We start from the raw sequence: 16269 nt of genomic DNA, 5'->3' as shown, positions 1-16269 counted from the left end.
GACAACTTTCTTCTTTGCTTGCTCAGCTTCCTTTTCCATAATGCAATGAACATGATTGCAACAGATTCACGAACACAGATGTCCAGAATACTGTGGAATTATGAAATGAAAACAGAGCTTTTTCGTATTGGCTTCAATGTGGAAGGCATACCCGTGTTCCCCGGTCTACGTCACGCGCATACGTCATCCTCAGAGGCGTTTCGAACCGGAAGTTTAGCGGCAAATTTAAAATGTCACTTTATAAGTTAACCCGGCCGTATTGGCATGTGTTATAATGTTAAGATTTCATCATTGATATATAAACTATCAGACTGCGTGGTCGGTAGTAGTGGCTTTCAGTAGGCCTTTAATGCTGCAGCCACTGAAGTTGTTGCAATTGCTTCAACCACCTTGACTTCTCCAGGATCCTCTGCGGAAGCCTGGACAACAATGTGAATTTGGAACCATGGTGGTGGAAATGAAGGAAGCGGGCCGCCAACTCCACGCTCTGCTTAACTGATTCTGCCACCGTTGCCGAGTGGAACCCGAATGAGTGATGGAAGTCCCGGATGACATGAACCTCTCCTTCCTGCTGGAGCACGAGCGCGACACCATCCTGAAGGTGCTGCAGAAAGACGAGAAGCTGAGGAAGCGAGAGGAGAAGAGAATACGGTGAGCAGCACTTTGTGGGCTTCGTCTCCCCTTTTGTCTCGCCTAGTCTTCTCATGTTTGCCGTCCCCACAGGAAGCTGAAGAACGAGCTGCTGGAGATCAAACGCAAAGGTTCTCGTAGCGCGCCTCGAGAGTCCGGGGAGCGTCAGTGCGGCCGCTGCCTCAAGACGCTGGGCCTGATCTTTGACCGCGGCGAGCTCTGCGACGACTGCGGGCTGCGGGTGTGCAGCGAGTGCCGTGTGTCCGCCACCAAGCGGCGCGAGTGGAGGTGCAACGTGTGTGCTAAGATCTCGTAAGTGTGATGCCTGCAGCACTCAAACTAGTACACGACTACTGCATGTGTGTGTGTTGTTGGCCTCAAGTGCTTCAGTATGAACTAGTGTTGTCAAGATACCAATATTTTGGTACCGGTACCAAAATTATTTCGATACTTTTCTAAATAAAAAGGACCACAAAATATTGCATTATTGGCTTTATTTTAACAAAAATTCTTAGGGTACATTAAACATATGTTTCTTATTGCAAGTTAGTCCTTAAATAAAACAGTGAACATACTAGACAACTTGTCTTTTAGTAGTAAGTAAGCAAACATATAGACTCCTAATTAGTCTGCTGACCTATGCAGTAACATATTGTGTCATTTTCCATTCTATTATTTTGTCAAAATTATTAAGGACAAGTGGTAGGAAATGAATTATGTGGGGCGGTTTAGCTCGGTTGGTAGAGTGGCCGTGCCAGCAACTTGAGGGTTCCAGGTTCGATCCCCGCTTCTGCCATCCTAGTCACTGCCGTTGTGTCCTTGGGCAATCATTTTCTCTTTTTCAAAAAGTTGTTAAGAGAAACACAGGAAGTTAATTTCACTTTTTTTTTTTCACAGTGTTGAACTTACTTTTACACTTGTAAGACAAGTGAGAACATCAACAAACCTACCAAGTATGACTCAGTCATTCAAGTTAAAATGGAACATTTTACTGTGTTTACCTTTCAATCTTAACAATGGTTAATTTTTTTTTACACTTGCGAGTCAGTTAAGACTGTTTTGACACATTTGCCACTAAAATTGGGTTTTAACAGGTTTTACTTTTTACTGAGGTTAGCTTCTTTTTACGATTGTACGACATTTAAGGACTTAAGACTCTTACTTTAAGAATGGCCTTTGGTAGTGAAGATGAGAGTGACCCTTGGAAAAATATATGTTCATACTAGGGTTTTACAGTATACCGGTATTAGTATAGCACCGCGATATTATGAATAATATTCGGTACTATACCGCCTCTGAAAAGTACAGGTCCCCCACCGCCCCGTCGTTGTCACGTCGTGTCATTGCTGGTTTACGAGCAGACGAGCATGTTCGGCAGCGCACAATCACGGAGTACTTACAAGCAGACACAGTGTGTAGACAGAAAAGAGACAACGGACGCATTTTGGCTTAAAAACTAACAATAAAGGTGAAGTTATAACACCGGAAGAGGTGCTTTAAGACATGGCTAGCTAGCTAGCGGCTAAAGTACAGCCGCAGTCAGCAGTGTTTTAGCTACTTCTAAATCACTAATCCTCGCCTCCATGGCGACAAATAAAGTAAGTTTCTTACAAGTATCATCCCTGCAGGACGAGGAATAGCTAAACATGCTTCACTACACACCGTAGCTCACCGGCGTCAAAATGTAAACAAACGCCATTGGTGGATCTACACCTAACATCCACTGTAATGATACCAAAGTACAAGAGTGAATTATATTTATATAGCACTTTTATCTAGTGACTCAAAGCGCTTTACATAGTGAAACCCAATATCTAAGTTACATTTAAACCAGTGTGGGTGGCACTGGGAGCAGGTGGGAGCAGGTGAGTAACTTTTGTTAACTCATTATTATCGCGTTAACTGTGACAGTCCTGAAAAAAAAGTGCTGGTATATGATTATAATACATATAACAATTAGGATTATACAATAACTTTGCAAGTTTGAGGGTTCCAGGTTCGATCCCCGCTTCTGCCATCCTAGTCACTGCCGTTGTGTCCTTGGGCAAGACACTTTACCCACCTGCTCCCAGTGCCACCCACACTGGTTTAAATGTAACTTAGATATTGGGTTTCACTATGTAAAGCGCTTTGAGTCACTAGAGAAAAGTGCTATATAAATATAATTCACTCTTGTACTTTGGTATCATTACAGTGGATGTTAGGTGTAGATCCACCAATGGCGTTTGTTTACATTTTGACGCCGGTGAGCTACGGTGTGTAGTTAAGCATGCTTAGCTATTCCTCATCCTGCAGGGATGATACTTGTAAGAAACATACTTTATTTGTCGCCATGGAGGCGAGGATTAGTGATTTAGAAGTAGCTAAAACACTGCTGACTGCGGCTGTACTTTAGCCGCTAGCTAGCTAGCCATGTCTTAAAGCACCTCTTCCGGTGTTATAACTTCACCTTTATTGTTAGTTTTTAAGACAAAATGCGTCCGTTGTCTCTTTTCTGTCTACACACTGTGTCTGCTTGTAAGTACTCCGTGATTGTGCGCTGCCGAACATGCTCGTCTGCTCGTAAACCAGCAATGACACGACGTGACAACGACGGGGCGGTGGGGGACCTGTACTTTTCAGAGGCGGTATAGTACCGAATATTATTCATAAATATCGCGGTACTATACTAATACCGGTATACTGTACAACCCTAGTATGAACATATATTTTTCCAAGGGTCACTCTCATCTTCACTACCAAAGGCCATTTTTAAAGTAAGAGTCTTAAGTCCTTAAATGTCGTACAATTGTAAAAAGAAGCTAACCTCAGTAAAAAGTAAAACCTGTTAAAACCCAATTTTAGTGGCAAATGTGTCAAAACAGTCTTAACTGACTCGCAAGTGTAAAAAAAAATTAACCATTGTTAAGAATTAAAGGTAAACACAGTAAAATGTTCCGTTTTAACTTGAATGACTGAGTCATACTTGGTAGGTTTGTTGATGTTCTCACTTGTCTTACAAGTGTAAAAGTAAGTTCAACACTGTGAAAAAAAAAGAGTGAAATTAACTTCTTGTGTTTCTCTTAACAACTTTTTGAAAAAGAGAAAATGATAAATGAATAAACACTAAAAACAACAAAAATTTTGCAGCAAACTTGCATGTTCTCTATGGGTACTTTGATTTCCTCCCACCTCCAAAGACATGCACCTGGGTGTGTAGGTGTGAATGTTGTCTATCTATGTTGACCCTGCCATGAGGTGGCGACTTGTCCAGGATGTACCACGCCCTCCGCCCGAGTGCAACTGGGATAGGCTCCAGCCCCCCCGTGATCCCACGAGGTACAAGCTGTAAAAATGGATGAATGGATGGACTAAATATATGTTTATTTTTGATTCCCTGCATTGCGCTGGGATTGCTTTAAAATAGGACAGACAAGGTTTTTAAAATGCCAAACAAAAAGGAAAAAATGCTTTTTTGATTAATAGCAAACCAACACTTAATAAATGTTGTTTGGTTTAAGTTGCATTTAGTTTAATTTCATGTTGTTTAATCCACAATTCTTAGCATTTAACACTTACTGGTGAACAGTATACGGGTGAAAGGTCCATTCATGTCAGCAATTCAACTTCAAATGTGAAAACTAATATGTTGAGTTGAGTTGAGTTTGAGTTTATTTCGAACATGTGATATAAACCCAGTAAATGCAAAGTGAGAAATGCCAAGCCTTTGTTTCTTACAATGTTCATGATCATGGCTTACAGTTTCTGAAATCCCCAAATTTTCTGAGATTTTTAATTTAAGGTTTTCATAGGCTGTAAGCCTTAATCATCAAAATGATATCAAAAGAAGGCTTGAAATATCTTGAGTTGCATGTTATAAGTGTATTTTATATATTAGTTTTACCTTTTACCGGTATATATAATTGCTGGAATAAATTAGCCTTTGCACATTATTACATTTTTTAAAGCATTGTTGTATATTATAATTTTTTATTTATTTATAACAATTTATTTAATTTTATTTTACTTCTAGAGTACATTCTGCCCATGCATTTCGAGTGACGTATGGTTCCTTGCATTGTGCTGTAAAAATATGATATATATATATATATATTGTTAGATTCCCGTTATTTGACTTACAAGCTCCTTCCTGCGAGTCGTCTAACTCCAGCACTCCGTACCACGGGTCCTGTCCTTCTCGGTGCAGACGGGGTCCTCCGCGCTGCTCCACCGACGTAGGCGCTACTTTGCTGGATGGCGAGGCAATGCGCCTAGCTCTACTACCCTGTGTTGATTCAGCGTCTGTCCCGCTTCCCCTTGTGGTACACTCGGTAGAGAAGCCTCTCTTTCCAAGGTCGAGTTTAATACACACAATTCCCGCTGTTTTAATGGTAGCTTGCCTCTATGAATCTTGGCTTTTGTTACTGACTAGGTTTGGATTTGAGGGCGTTGGAAATGAACAGCCCTACAGGACATAATTGTTAGTGGACTCCATTAGAGTGACCCTTGAGAGCTAGGTGTTGTACACACTGTGATCCCATGGTTTATCGTCGAGGACGTGTCGGTAGGTGAAAGGTTGAAAGGATGCAAATTTTGGCTTCTTGGTATAATGCTTTTTAATGCAGGTTCTTCATGAATCTTGATATAATGCCCCTTAATGCAGGTTCAATGGCACAAGCATTGCACAGCGTTAATGAATCATTTCACAAAAATCATGAGAAGTTGAAATATAAAAAGATATAAAAAGTAACAAATAAATCATCAAAGGGTGTCTAATTCAGTTCGAATTGGGTCTTACTTTGAGAGGCCCTTTGTGGTGGGTCCCCTGGAGGGGGGCCGGGGTTAGGTCGAAAGTGGCCGAAAAGAGTCTCTTGAATTTGGGCAAACCCTGACGTGTCACCCGGCCGAGTGATCCGTCGTCGGGCTTCTGCTGTGCCGGCCGGAGAGGGGGGCCAGCAGGAGCAGTGGAGTCGGTCCTGTGCGAGCCTTGGGGGCCCCGCGGGGCCAACGCCCTGGTTCCTCTGGTAGGACAGGAGGTCCTGGTCCTCTCGTTTGGTCACAGGGGGAGATAGGAATGGAGCGAGGCCTCTCGCTTTGTCGAATCGGGTCCTTCTTGGAGAGTTTTGGGCAAAGTTCTTTGTTCCAGTCCAAGTTGCAAAGAGACCTCTCGATTACCCATTCGATGCTACGTGCACGTAAGGAATCCCCCGAAATAATGTTCTTTACACTCCTATATACCCTCGGTTATGGGGGGTGGTTTTCTCTCTTAACCAATCCACCTCTTACTCCTATGGGGCTATACTGTGTCATACTATATTCTACTTATTCGTTGGTCGATTCTTAGTTCATTCAGTTCATTCTCGACTCTCCCCTTTTTGGCTACCGTATACTTAGTAGCTACGCACCAACCAGTCTATTCCAGATTAACCTGGATGACCCTTCTCCCCGTTCCTCCCTTCTTCCAACTGTACAATTAAGTGCCAGTGTATCACTCCGTCCCCACCCGGCTAATTAGTACTGTCGTGAGGGTTACTTTGAACTAGGGATGTATTGCTTGCTATAGCATTCTACTCGCCCTCTCATTTATCTTGAACTTATCTTCAACTTTTACTTCGGCCGCTATTCCTGTCCCTCCATTCTGCCTTGACAGCCCCTTTCGCTAGGGAACTTCTATGGGTCCAGGGATGGCTATGTGTGAGTTTGTACTCATGGGCCTATCTACCTCTCTTCTGACTTTCCCTGATCTTATCTCCATTTGTCTTGAACCTCTTATCCTGACACCGTTACTGCTTTAGTTCACATGATCATTGACAAACTTCCTCCTTGATTAAATACATTGATTAAATACATTGATTAAATATAATTTACATTCTATCGATTATACGGGTTCGTCCTAGGCCTTGTGTCTCTGCCGTGCTGTTCGCAGTTACTAGGGGGGAAATATAGCCTATCTTAGGTCTATAGTTAATCTAATTCAGGTGAGGGTTTCTATGGGTTTACAGCTATGTGGGGGACCCACGGGTCCCCCACATAGCTGTAAAGGGTGATGCCCGTCTGACCTTTCCATCTCCCAGTTGCTGAAAACAAACTGGACTCACCAGCCCGGCGGACCACCCTTGCCGGACGGCCCTGTAGGGGGAGCCCCTTGGGCCTCAACCTGGGAAGAAACTGTGTTCCGAGTATGGAGAGATCCCAGAGAAGCGGGGTATGCCCCCATTCCTGATACACTAATAGAAGACCATCGGCGAATGGCCGAGCGGGGAGGTTGGTCAGGGCCCTGGGAACTCACGACCTGGGGCACCCTGATCGAAGAAGTATTCGCTGATTCCTCCATTACCGTCCAAACCCTGGGCGCAACACCCCGGGAGCACGGGGCCCGAAGATCGCGTCTTTTCTACCAGGCTACGTGCCTCGATGGATTCCGCCTTCTGGGGGCAGTGCAGACGGAGAAGAGTAAAAGTTACTTGGTGACCCCGGAGGCCGTCAGTCGCGACGGAGCCCCGCAAGTACCTGGCACGTACGCCTCACGGGCGCCCTCACCTTCACCCCCGGGCCATGTGTATCAAATCAGACTGTCTATCAAGGCGGTAATGGTGCCCCTACAAGGAGTCTACTCTCTCGGAGTTGGCATCACTGGGGAGGCCATCGAACCGTCTATCGAACCTCCCGTCAGCGACGAACAACAACAGCCCGAGCCGGTCCCAGGACCTAGTACCCTGACCCCAGGGGAGCCTTCGCCCCGCCGCCACACGGGCCTAGCCCGTATGCTGTTCCGCCTGAGAGGCAAGCGGGGCAAGGATGTTAAAGAGCAGCCTCGGAAGTAACCCTCCGGGGGCTCGAATCCCTTTTCCTTCTTGTTCTTTCCTTTCCCTTTAAGCCATTCTCTACCCTTTATTTTATTATTCTTGATTATCTGTCTTCATGCTAGGCCCAGTTAGAGCTTTTATGATATTTTCTGTCCCCGTTATATAGTAGCTTTCCCCTTCTGAACCCCTGTAGTTGGTTAAGTTCCCTTCTTAGATCCCCCGTAAGTTTCTCCCTTGTTACTTTCCCCTGCTGAACCCCTGTAGTTGGTTAAGTTCCCGTCGTAGATCCCCTGTAAGACTCGCCCTTGTTCATCATCCCCCTTATTGTCTGAATCTTACCCCTCTTAGTGCCCCTTTAGTGTATGCCCCGTCCCGGCCTCCTGGAGGTTAATTCCCCGTGTTCGATGCCCCTTTATCATTCTGTTGCTTGTTTGTCCCGGTTCAATTGTTAAACTTGGATCTCTTGTTCCTCGTTTAAAAGTTGGATTTGGATCTTTTACTTTTTACCTTTTTGATCTTTTATCTTTTAGTCTTTTTTGACCCCGGTTCAATAGTTAAACTTGGATCTGTTTTTTCCTCATTTAAAGGTTGGACTTGGAGCTTTTACTTTTTAGCCTTTTTAGATTTTTGTCTGTTTTAAACCCGGGTTTTTCTCGAATTTACGGGCCGTTTTTGACGTATCGGCTCCTTTGGAATGCTGAGGTCCCCTCCTTCCAGGCTAGAAGGGGGGGTGCGTAGCAGCTAGCCTGTAGTTCGGGGTTACCCTAGAACACTGATTTTTTACACGCTTTTTAAGATGGGTTACCGTGTTAGCACGCATTTTTAAATGGGTTATACGTGATTGAATAGTCATAGACCGTATTTCCAGTTACCGTATAGAGACGGTTCATAGTACCGGCTTCTAGTAAGAGCCGAAGCCCCCTCCTTGCAGGAAAGGAAGGGGGAGGAGCTAGCAGTAAAAGACTCACGAACAAATATGACAGCACTAATGCACACATTTAGAAACCACATAGGCAAACATAATGGCGGGAAGGGTAGTGGCTCACCAGCCTACCAGTCATCGTCCTGAACCAGTCATAACTCACTAGCCTATCAGTCATCGTCCGGAATCAGTCATGAAAACTAAAGAAGTGTTCGGACTGCATTGCCGGACACTCGACACAAAAACGAGAGTTTTTCTCGTGCTAGTCTCGGCCCTGGTAGCATTAGGTATATGCTACCTGGTAGGAGACGTTCCTTGGGAACAAGCACACGTAAGAATAAAACATGCGACAACCCGATTTTTGAACCAGACATGCTGGACCGCCAAGCGCGAAGTGTTTGCATTGGATAATTCTCCCAGCTTTTTTGCAGATGGAAAGGCGCTGACAGAGAATATGTCGCTATCCCAGCGACTGGCAGGGTTCCAGGAGCGCTATCTGGACCGCAACTTTGCCCCTCAAGCCTTCAACCAACACAGTCTAATTGAAGAGGTTGAGGTTGTCAACGCTACCCTTCTGATATCAGAATCAGAATAGTTTTATTGCCATTTTTTGAGAACGGGTTCACAAACTAGGAATTTTTCTTGGTGCAAACGTGCGACATAAAACACATGTAACACATATTTGGTATAAAAAGAGCTGTGACTGAGCTATCAGATAGACTTAGAAGGGATTCAAGGAATTCAAGGAGCTGCTGTTAGGAGTTCTTGTTCATTTGCCTGATGGCCGAGGGGAAAAACTGTTCAGGTGGCGGGAGGTGTGGGTCTGGATGGAGCGTAGTCTCCTGCCTGAGGGGAGAGGGGAGAATAGTGTGTGTCCAGGGTGAGAAGAGTCAGCTGTGATCCGACCCACACGCCTCCTGGTCCTGGAGGAGAACAAGTCCTGGAGGGATGGGAGCTTGCAGCCAATCACCTTCTCCGCAGCACGTACGATGCGTTGCAGTCTATTCTTATCCTGGACTGTGGCGCCGGGGAACCACACTGTGATGGAGGAGGTCAGGATGGACTCTATGATGGCTGAGTAAAACTGCACCAGCATCTCGGTCGGCACCTTAAGTTTCCTCAGCTGCCGCAGGAAGTACATCCTCTGCTGGGCCTTCTTGATGAGTGAGCTGATGGTCAGCTCCCACTTGAAGTCCTGGGTGATGGTGGTGCCCAAGAAACGGAAGGAGTCCACAATGGGGACGGGGGTGGGAGAGTCAATCAGGGTGAGGGGGGATGGTGGGGCTGTGACTTTCCTGAAGTCCATGATCATCTCCACTGTTTTCTGGGCGTTCAGCTCCAGGTTGTTGAGGCTGCACCAGGACGTCAGCCGGCCCACCTCTCTCCTGTAGGCGGGCTCATCGCCATTCAAGATGAGCCCGATGAGGGTGGTGTCATCCGCAAACTTGAGCAGTTTTACGGATTGGTGACTGGAGGTGCAGCAGTTTGTATACAGGGAGAAGAGCCAGGGGGAGAGTACACAGCCCTGAGGAGTACCAGTGTTTGTGGTTCGACTGTCCGAGACAATCTTCCCCAGCCTCACGTGCTGTCTTCGGTCTGTCAGGAAGTCATTAATCCAACTGCAGAGGGAGTCGGGCACGCTGAGCTGGTAGAGCTTGTCTCGTAGCAGTCCAGGGAGGATGGTGTTGAAGGCAGAGCTGAAGTCCACAAACAGGATCCTAGCGTAGGTTCCTGGGGAGTCCAGATGCTCCAGGATGAAGTGGAGGGCCAGGTTCACTGCATCATCCACAGACCTGTTGGCTCTGTAGGCGAACTGCAGTGGATCCACGTTGCAACCAGTACGGCGGGAGACCAGAAAAGTCCAAGTAACCTGGATCCGCACGACTGAAAAAGGACCGCAGGGGTTCTACAACCAGGCATGTGTCACCCTCCGCAATCTGACGTACTGGGAAGACGAAGTCGTTCTCCCAGCTCCGCATATTCCGCACCGATGCCAACAGAAGCTCCGGAGCTCAGGAATGTTCCTGGGACATATAAACTTTACATGCAAGGAAGCAGAGGTAAGAAGGCATGCTACAGTTAATACTCAAGGGACAAACCTGACGACCGCGCAACCGTCTGAACCACCGCGAGAGGAGGAAAATCCCCCGACAGTGAACATCGCGCAGACATGGTCACAACGATCAGTGTCTTGCCTAAAAGAGAGGGCCTTCAAGTTGGATCCGTGTTTGTGGAACTTAGGTCCGTACAGATGCAAGAAAGAACAGTACCTGGTACTAAGTAGAGTCAAAGAAGAACCATTAGGGGAACCAATGCCTAGTCTACTAGCAGACTCATTCGTCGTGCCCTTCGCCGGGGGACAATACAGCCTAGGAGATGTGACCGTGGAAGATTGGCTGAACGACTCCCTGCCGTGGGTCTGGAAGAGATCCGCTGCACATCTGACCGCAAGCCAGCGAGAGACAAAAGGGGGTGAAGTAAGAAGCCTACACGGCCCAAAATTCTCTGACATGTTTATTCAAAAAGTACCTACGCCAGATGAACTATGGGGGGTGCCACAAAATGACTTTGCTAAAATTGACGAATGTGTCCTAGAGAAAATGTTTCAGAACCTAAACAACTCCGACTATGACTGGCAAGAGGGAGCGCACACGTACGACGCTTCCCCCAGATGTGATATATGGCAGCCGCCAATATCCATCCATACCACCGGGGGCTGGAGACAAGACTGCACCCGCCATCGGCAGCACAAAACAATGAAGGGAGCCCTGGAACAGTGGCCTCATTTCGTCTATCCTAACCTGAAGAGGCCTTGGTGGGGCCTCCAAGAAATCAAATTTAAAGCATGGGTGCTGCCATGCCTAGAACTAACTCAAAACTACTGGATCAAATACCAGTATACTGCCTCTGTCTACTCGGCCGCTGATGGCATAGCCGACTGGTACTGGTGGACTGGCTACCGACCGACAGCAGTCATGAGCCCAAGGCCTTGGAAAATGACCTGTAACAAAGACAAAACCTCCTGCACTATAGGCCTTGCACGACGACCGTGTGGGGAACTCGACCGTTGGGGACCAACATGTGAGGAGTGGTATCAAGGGAAGTATGAAACATTTGATCAAAGTGTGACATGGATAAAAAGTGATGCCCTGTTGGAAAGCAATTTGTCCAGATCTACCATATGCACCAAGGTCTGGCAGAGAGGCCCGTCCGAGTGGAACCGCGGGTGTGCCAAGGCGTTGCTGGGTCCCGTGAGACATCGTAAAGACATTCATATGGACATGGTGCCACACGTGAGTTACGCCGAAATGACACGCCTCGAGGGCCATGCTTTTAGGCAGAGTCTGTGCAATGGCAAATAAATCAACGGGTACCAGTGGGTAGGCCGTAATAGAATATATAACAATGGAACCTGTCAAGTCCCGCTCGAACACTGGGTGAAATGTGGGGACCATGAGTGCTCACTGCTAGAAATATCCGGCAAAGCCATAGTGGCAGGAGCGGAAGGACTGTTAGAAGTACCAGGAGAAGTGCTAGGCAAGATAGAAGAAGGCGCTATGGTGCTTCTACACGACTTATGGTACATTGTTCGACCGTTCATTATATACGGGGCGGCGGCCCTCGGTGCCCTAATCCTGGGGCTCTTAGCCCTACAAGTGCTCCGATTCTTAATTGGGGTGATGTGCAGAAGGGGGTGGGACAAGCCCACCCAAGTAAGGGGGGAGGTGGAAACCCCCGTATAATAGGGGGCCTAGCAATGAGTAAGAGTAACTTGGCGATAGCAGCCAAACCAGCTAACGGCTTCGCCTCAACTGAGAACAGCAAGAAGAATACAAGTGCCCACTGACTCACGGAAAGTGAAAAGAAGAAAACAAATAACCAAGATTCACGGAAAGTGAAATCTACAAGCTGAGAGAACTGATACACTGATGGCCGGCAACCGGACCATGAAGATGATGGCAAATGCAACCAGTGGACTAGCGCTGTTCCCGTGGAATTCCCCTGCACATTCAGGACTGAACCAGCAAAGACCTATGCGAATTCAGCGCCTTGGAAGCTATTTGGCTGATCTTCTGCTGCACCGGCAACAGGGCCAACAACCAAGGTCTACGAGTCCTATGTGTGACCCTCGGGGTCATACATGTGGTTGTGGAAAACGTTGCCCTGGGCCTGAAGGACTATACAACGTCATGGTTCGTGGTCTACCTGCTGGGGCGAGTCAGGATGGGAACATCCAAATCCGGCCTCACGAAAACCTTGATCCTGGCCGTATGGATGCTGTTGGACTTGGCCTCGATCTGGCTTGAGTCAGTCATGTGGGTGACCGTAGCCGCTGAAGGAATAGCGGTATTAGGAATGCTTACGTATGTATACAACCAAGTGTGCCGCTTACGCGGGGCACACGCTTCACGTTGGTTTGTTAAAATGATCCACCTAGCAATATGGGGGATAGGTTGGGGAGCCTTAAGCTCCCTTTGCCTAGCGGGATATCTGTCAAACTTGCCGCTGATTGTATGGTTCATCTTGTATGGTTATCTGTTTCCTCAGCCTAACAGTAAAACACCAGAGACGGTGGAGGAAGCCCCGAGACCGAGGGCTCCAAAGCCAGTTCCGCAGAATAGATGGTCAAGATGGTCAAATCAAATGTATTGCGAGGTGCCTAACCCGCTGGGGTAGGTGAACCATAGATTCTCTTGCTGAAAGAGTTCTCACCTTTAAGTTGATGATGTATATGCTGTTTTACTGCCCGTTTTAAATTATATACACACTAAATCAATGAAAATCATTATACTCTATATGAATGTAACCTTTTGTGTTTAAATAGTTGTATACAATAACTATAGTTAGGGTTATAACCGAACGTTGCCCTTGTGACCGATTTTTAGGGAAAAGTAGGGTCAAGAGTGGAGAACCTGAGTCATGATCCTTGAGGAAGTTCCTTAGTCGAGAATGCAGAAGTTAGTTTTGGGAAAAGAGAACTCCTGATGCGAAAGGAGAGGTCATGGCTTAGAAAAAGGGAAGTTGAACGTTACTATGACGCAGGCAGGACTGGGAATAGAGAAGTCCTGATGTGGGAAAGAAAAACCCCGGCTGGAAATAGAGAAGTGTACCCAAAACTTAGGGGATGCGCAACCTTTGGGGGGTGGCCGGGTCATTTGGGAGTCGAGGGGAGGTTTCCGCCCCTAGGGCGGGGCGTTGGCAACTTAAGGTAGCAACGCCGCCGTACTTCCCCATTTACCATTTTCCACTGCTACACGCTGGAAACTACAGCTGACTACCAATGGCTACTCTCAAGCCCCGACTGGGGGTGCCCCGGCTGCGGCCACCACAAGGGACCTGCAGAGCCCCTATGTGATAACTGTGAGTATGAATACTACTCTCACCAATATGACTGGGACTGAGATGCGGCCCTCTGGGGTAGTGCTATCCGCACTTGAATTTTGGATCCTCGACTCCATCTGGCTGATCTTCTGCTGCACGGGGAGATGGTACCGGGAGCACCGGCTGCGAATGATCTGTGTCCTGCTGGGAGCAGTTAAGAGCATGCAAGTGAACATCATCCTGGGAGAGATGTGGCTGACCCTCTCCTGGGTCATGGCCTATCTGTTGGGTCGGGTCTCAATCACCTCCACCCGCCTGGGCATGCTCCAGGCAACGGTCGTCCTCCTGTGGATGGTGCTGGACACAGTGGCCGTGTTCTGGGGACCTCTGCGAATATTATCTACGATCCTTCAGGTAGGGGCGCTGACCCTTCTGGTGGCGACCCTGCTGGGCCTGACTTCCTTCATTCGCAGCTTCAGACAGCTGTGGCTGTACAGGGTGACGGCGGTGAGCCTTTGGGGCCTCGGCTGGGGAGTGCTGGGGGCCATGTACTGGGTCGGGTTGGGCTCATCAGTCCCGATGGCCGCCTGGTTCATGGTGTACGGTGCTCTCTTCCCGAGACGTCGAGGGGGAAACTCATCCCTCCACCCCAGGATCCAGAGTCCCTGGCTGACAAGGATAGCAATGAGACATGTTGCAACCCGCCGGTTCTCAGTGGACCGCAGGGCATCGACATAAGACAAGATTAGCGGATGGCACTACTTAAAAAGGAGGGTGGCTCAGTTTTGGCTTAGAAATGTGCAATCAAAATCATTCTTCTCATATCTGCTCTGTTTTGGGTTATTAGGTCACCACCAAGTGCAACAAGTGCCAGCAACCATATGACGGTTGTTTTTGGGACATGAAGGGGGTGTTGATGTGTTCCCACTGCTACCTGACCCTTCCCGGCTATCGGTTTGCCTGGGGAGTCATTCACCTTCAACCAGGGGGTCCTACGGTACTGGCAGCGGCGGTAGCCCGCCTTGTTCAGGGTGCTATACCTGTGTTCTGTCAGCAGTTGGGGGGATCCCTTACTAGGCCTCGCATGATGGTGGGTGCCACATATACCTCCATCTATTTTACACTATGGGAACTAACAACTGGGGGTAGGATTATGTCCACCCATGCTCTTGAGGACGGCAGGTTCCTAGCTATCGGGGGTTTACGGCAGATGCCTGGGGGACCTGACCATCCAGATAATGGAGGAACGGGAACCTTCAACCTCGGGTTTTTTCGGTGGGGAGAGGACACCTCGATTTCCGTTAGTTCTGAATCCGAACAAGAGTCAGGTCCGCCCTCCCCAGAAGGGGGCGCACCTGACCAAGAGGTCCCGGATGCCCCCATAGTGGTGGAAGCCCGTACACCGGGGGTGGGGATGGAGATTCCCCCCCTGGCACCCGGAGCTCCAGATCCCGAACCAGTTGTGATATTAGATGAATCGGATACAGAGCCGGGGTTGACTGATGGGAGGCCGCAGCCGCATGATCCGCGCGTTGGGGTGGTGATCCCTACACCGGCCATAGCTCCTGCGGCTCCTGAACCAGTCACAGTGGACCAGGGTTCCTCGCCTCAGGAGGCGATGGACGCTACGTCCGGGGCTGAACCGGCAATGGAACCCGAATTTACTAGACGCCTGGAGATTGAGGCGCCTCCGGAGGCTTCTGGGCACCTGGAGTACCTCCCGGAGCACATTACAGATTATGTGAAAGAGCTCGAGAACTTTCACTGGGAAGACTGGGAGGGGAATTGGGAGATGGGCCGGCAGGAGATCCAGGCTCGAAGGGCGGCCCTGGCGAAAGCGATGGCTGCGCTGGATGCCCGCCTGGAGAAGTCTCAGTCGGAAGCGACTGAGGCTTGTCCCGGGGGCACCGTAACGTGTGAACAGGTTCCGGTTGCTGAGGAACCTCGGCATAAGCGGTTGAAAACAGGAGCCCCTCCGGGGTTTCCTGCGCTCCCCGCACGATTCATAGAGGCAAGCTACCATTAAAACAGCGGGAATTGTGTGTATTAAACTCGACCTTGGAAAGAGAGGCTTCTCTACCGAGTGTACCACAAGGGGAAGCGGGACAGACGCTGAATCAACACAGGGTAGTAGAGCTAGGCGCATTGCCTCGCCATCCAGCAAAGTAGCGCCTACGTCGGTGGAGCAGCGCGGAGGACCCCGTCTAAACCGAAAAACCCCCACACCCAGAATTAATCCTTTGATGCTTGCTCAGCTGAGGTCTGGTAAGATGTGTCAATCAATCAAAGTTTATTTATATAGCCCTAAATCACAAGTGTCTCAAAGGGCTGCACAAGCCACAACAACAAGCTCTTGCTCGATTTGCTTAAGTGAAAATGTAAAATTTTGGTGCGACTTGTACTTTGGAGGTATGGCGTGTTTATTGTAGTGCTCCATTGAAGATAATCAGTGTGTTGACTTTGTGTTGTCAGAGAGCTGAAGGTGGTGACAGGAGAATGGTTCCTGGAGGAGCGATCCAAGCGCTTCGAGCACAAACTGTTGAGCAGTGACGTGGTTAAGCAAACAATCCTGAGCAGCCCGACTGGTGACTTTTTTTTTTTTTTTTTTTT

At 48.2% G+C, this 16269-nt stretch overlaps 1 protein-coding gene across 5 annotated transcripts in view; it reads left to right on the top strand.

Annotated features, from left to right (window-relative positions):
• Positions 1-16269, top strand: part of sytl5 (synaptotagmin-like 5) — a 122421-nt gene that overhangs the window by 68221 nt on the left and 37931 nt on the right. For all 5 annotated transcript variants that reach the window (XM_062068944.1, XM_062068943.1, XM_062068945.1 and 2 more), the window contains 3 exons: positions 404-651; positions 724-942; positions 16132-16244. In XM_062068944.1, coding sequence (XP_061924928.1) covers positions 536-651; positions 724-942; positions 16132-16244 — 448 coding nt within the window. In that variant the 5' untranslated portion in view covers positions 404-535. The remainder of the gene's footprint in view (positions 1-403; positions 652-723; positions 943-16131; positions 16245-16269) is intronic.

The sequence above is a fragment of the Entelurus aequoreus genome, linkage group LG14 (genome assembly GCF_033978785.1).
Source record: "Entelurus aequoreus isolate RoL-2023_Sb linkage group LG14, RoL_Eaeq_v1.1, whole genome shotgun sequence".
In the NCBI taxonomy this organism is placed as follows: Eukaryota; Metazoa; Chordata; class Actinopteri; order Syngnathiformes; family Syngnathidae; genus Entelurus; species Entelurus aequoreus.
Note: the sequence above shows the minus strand (reverse complement) of the source record. Positions and strands in the feature narration are given on the sequence as shown.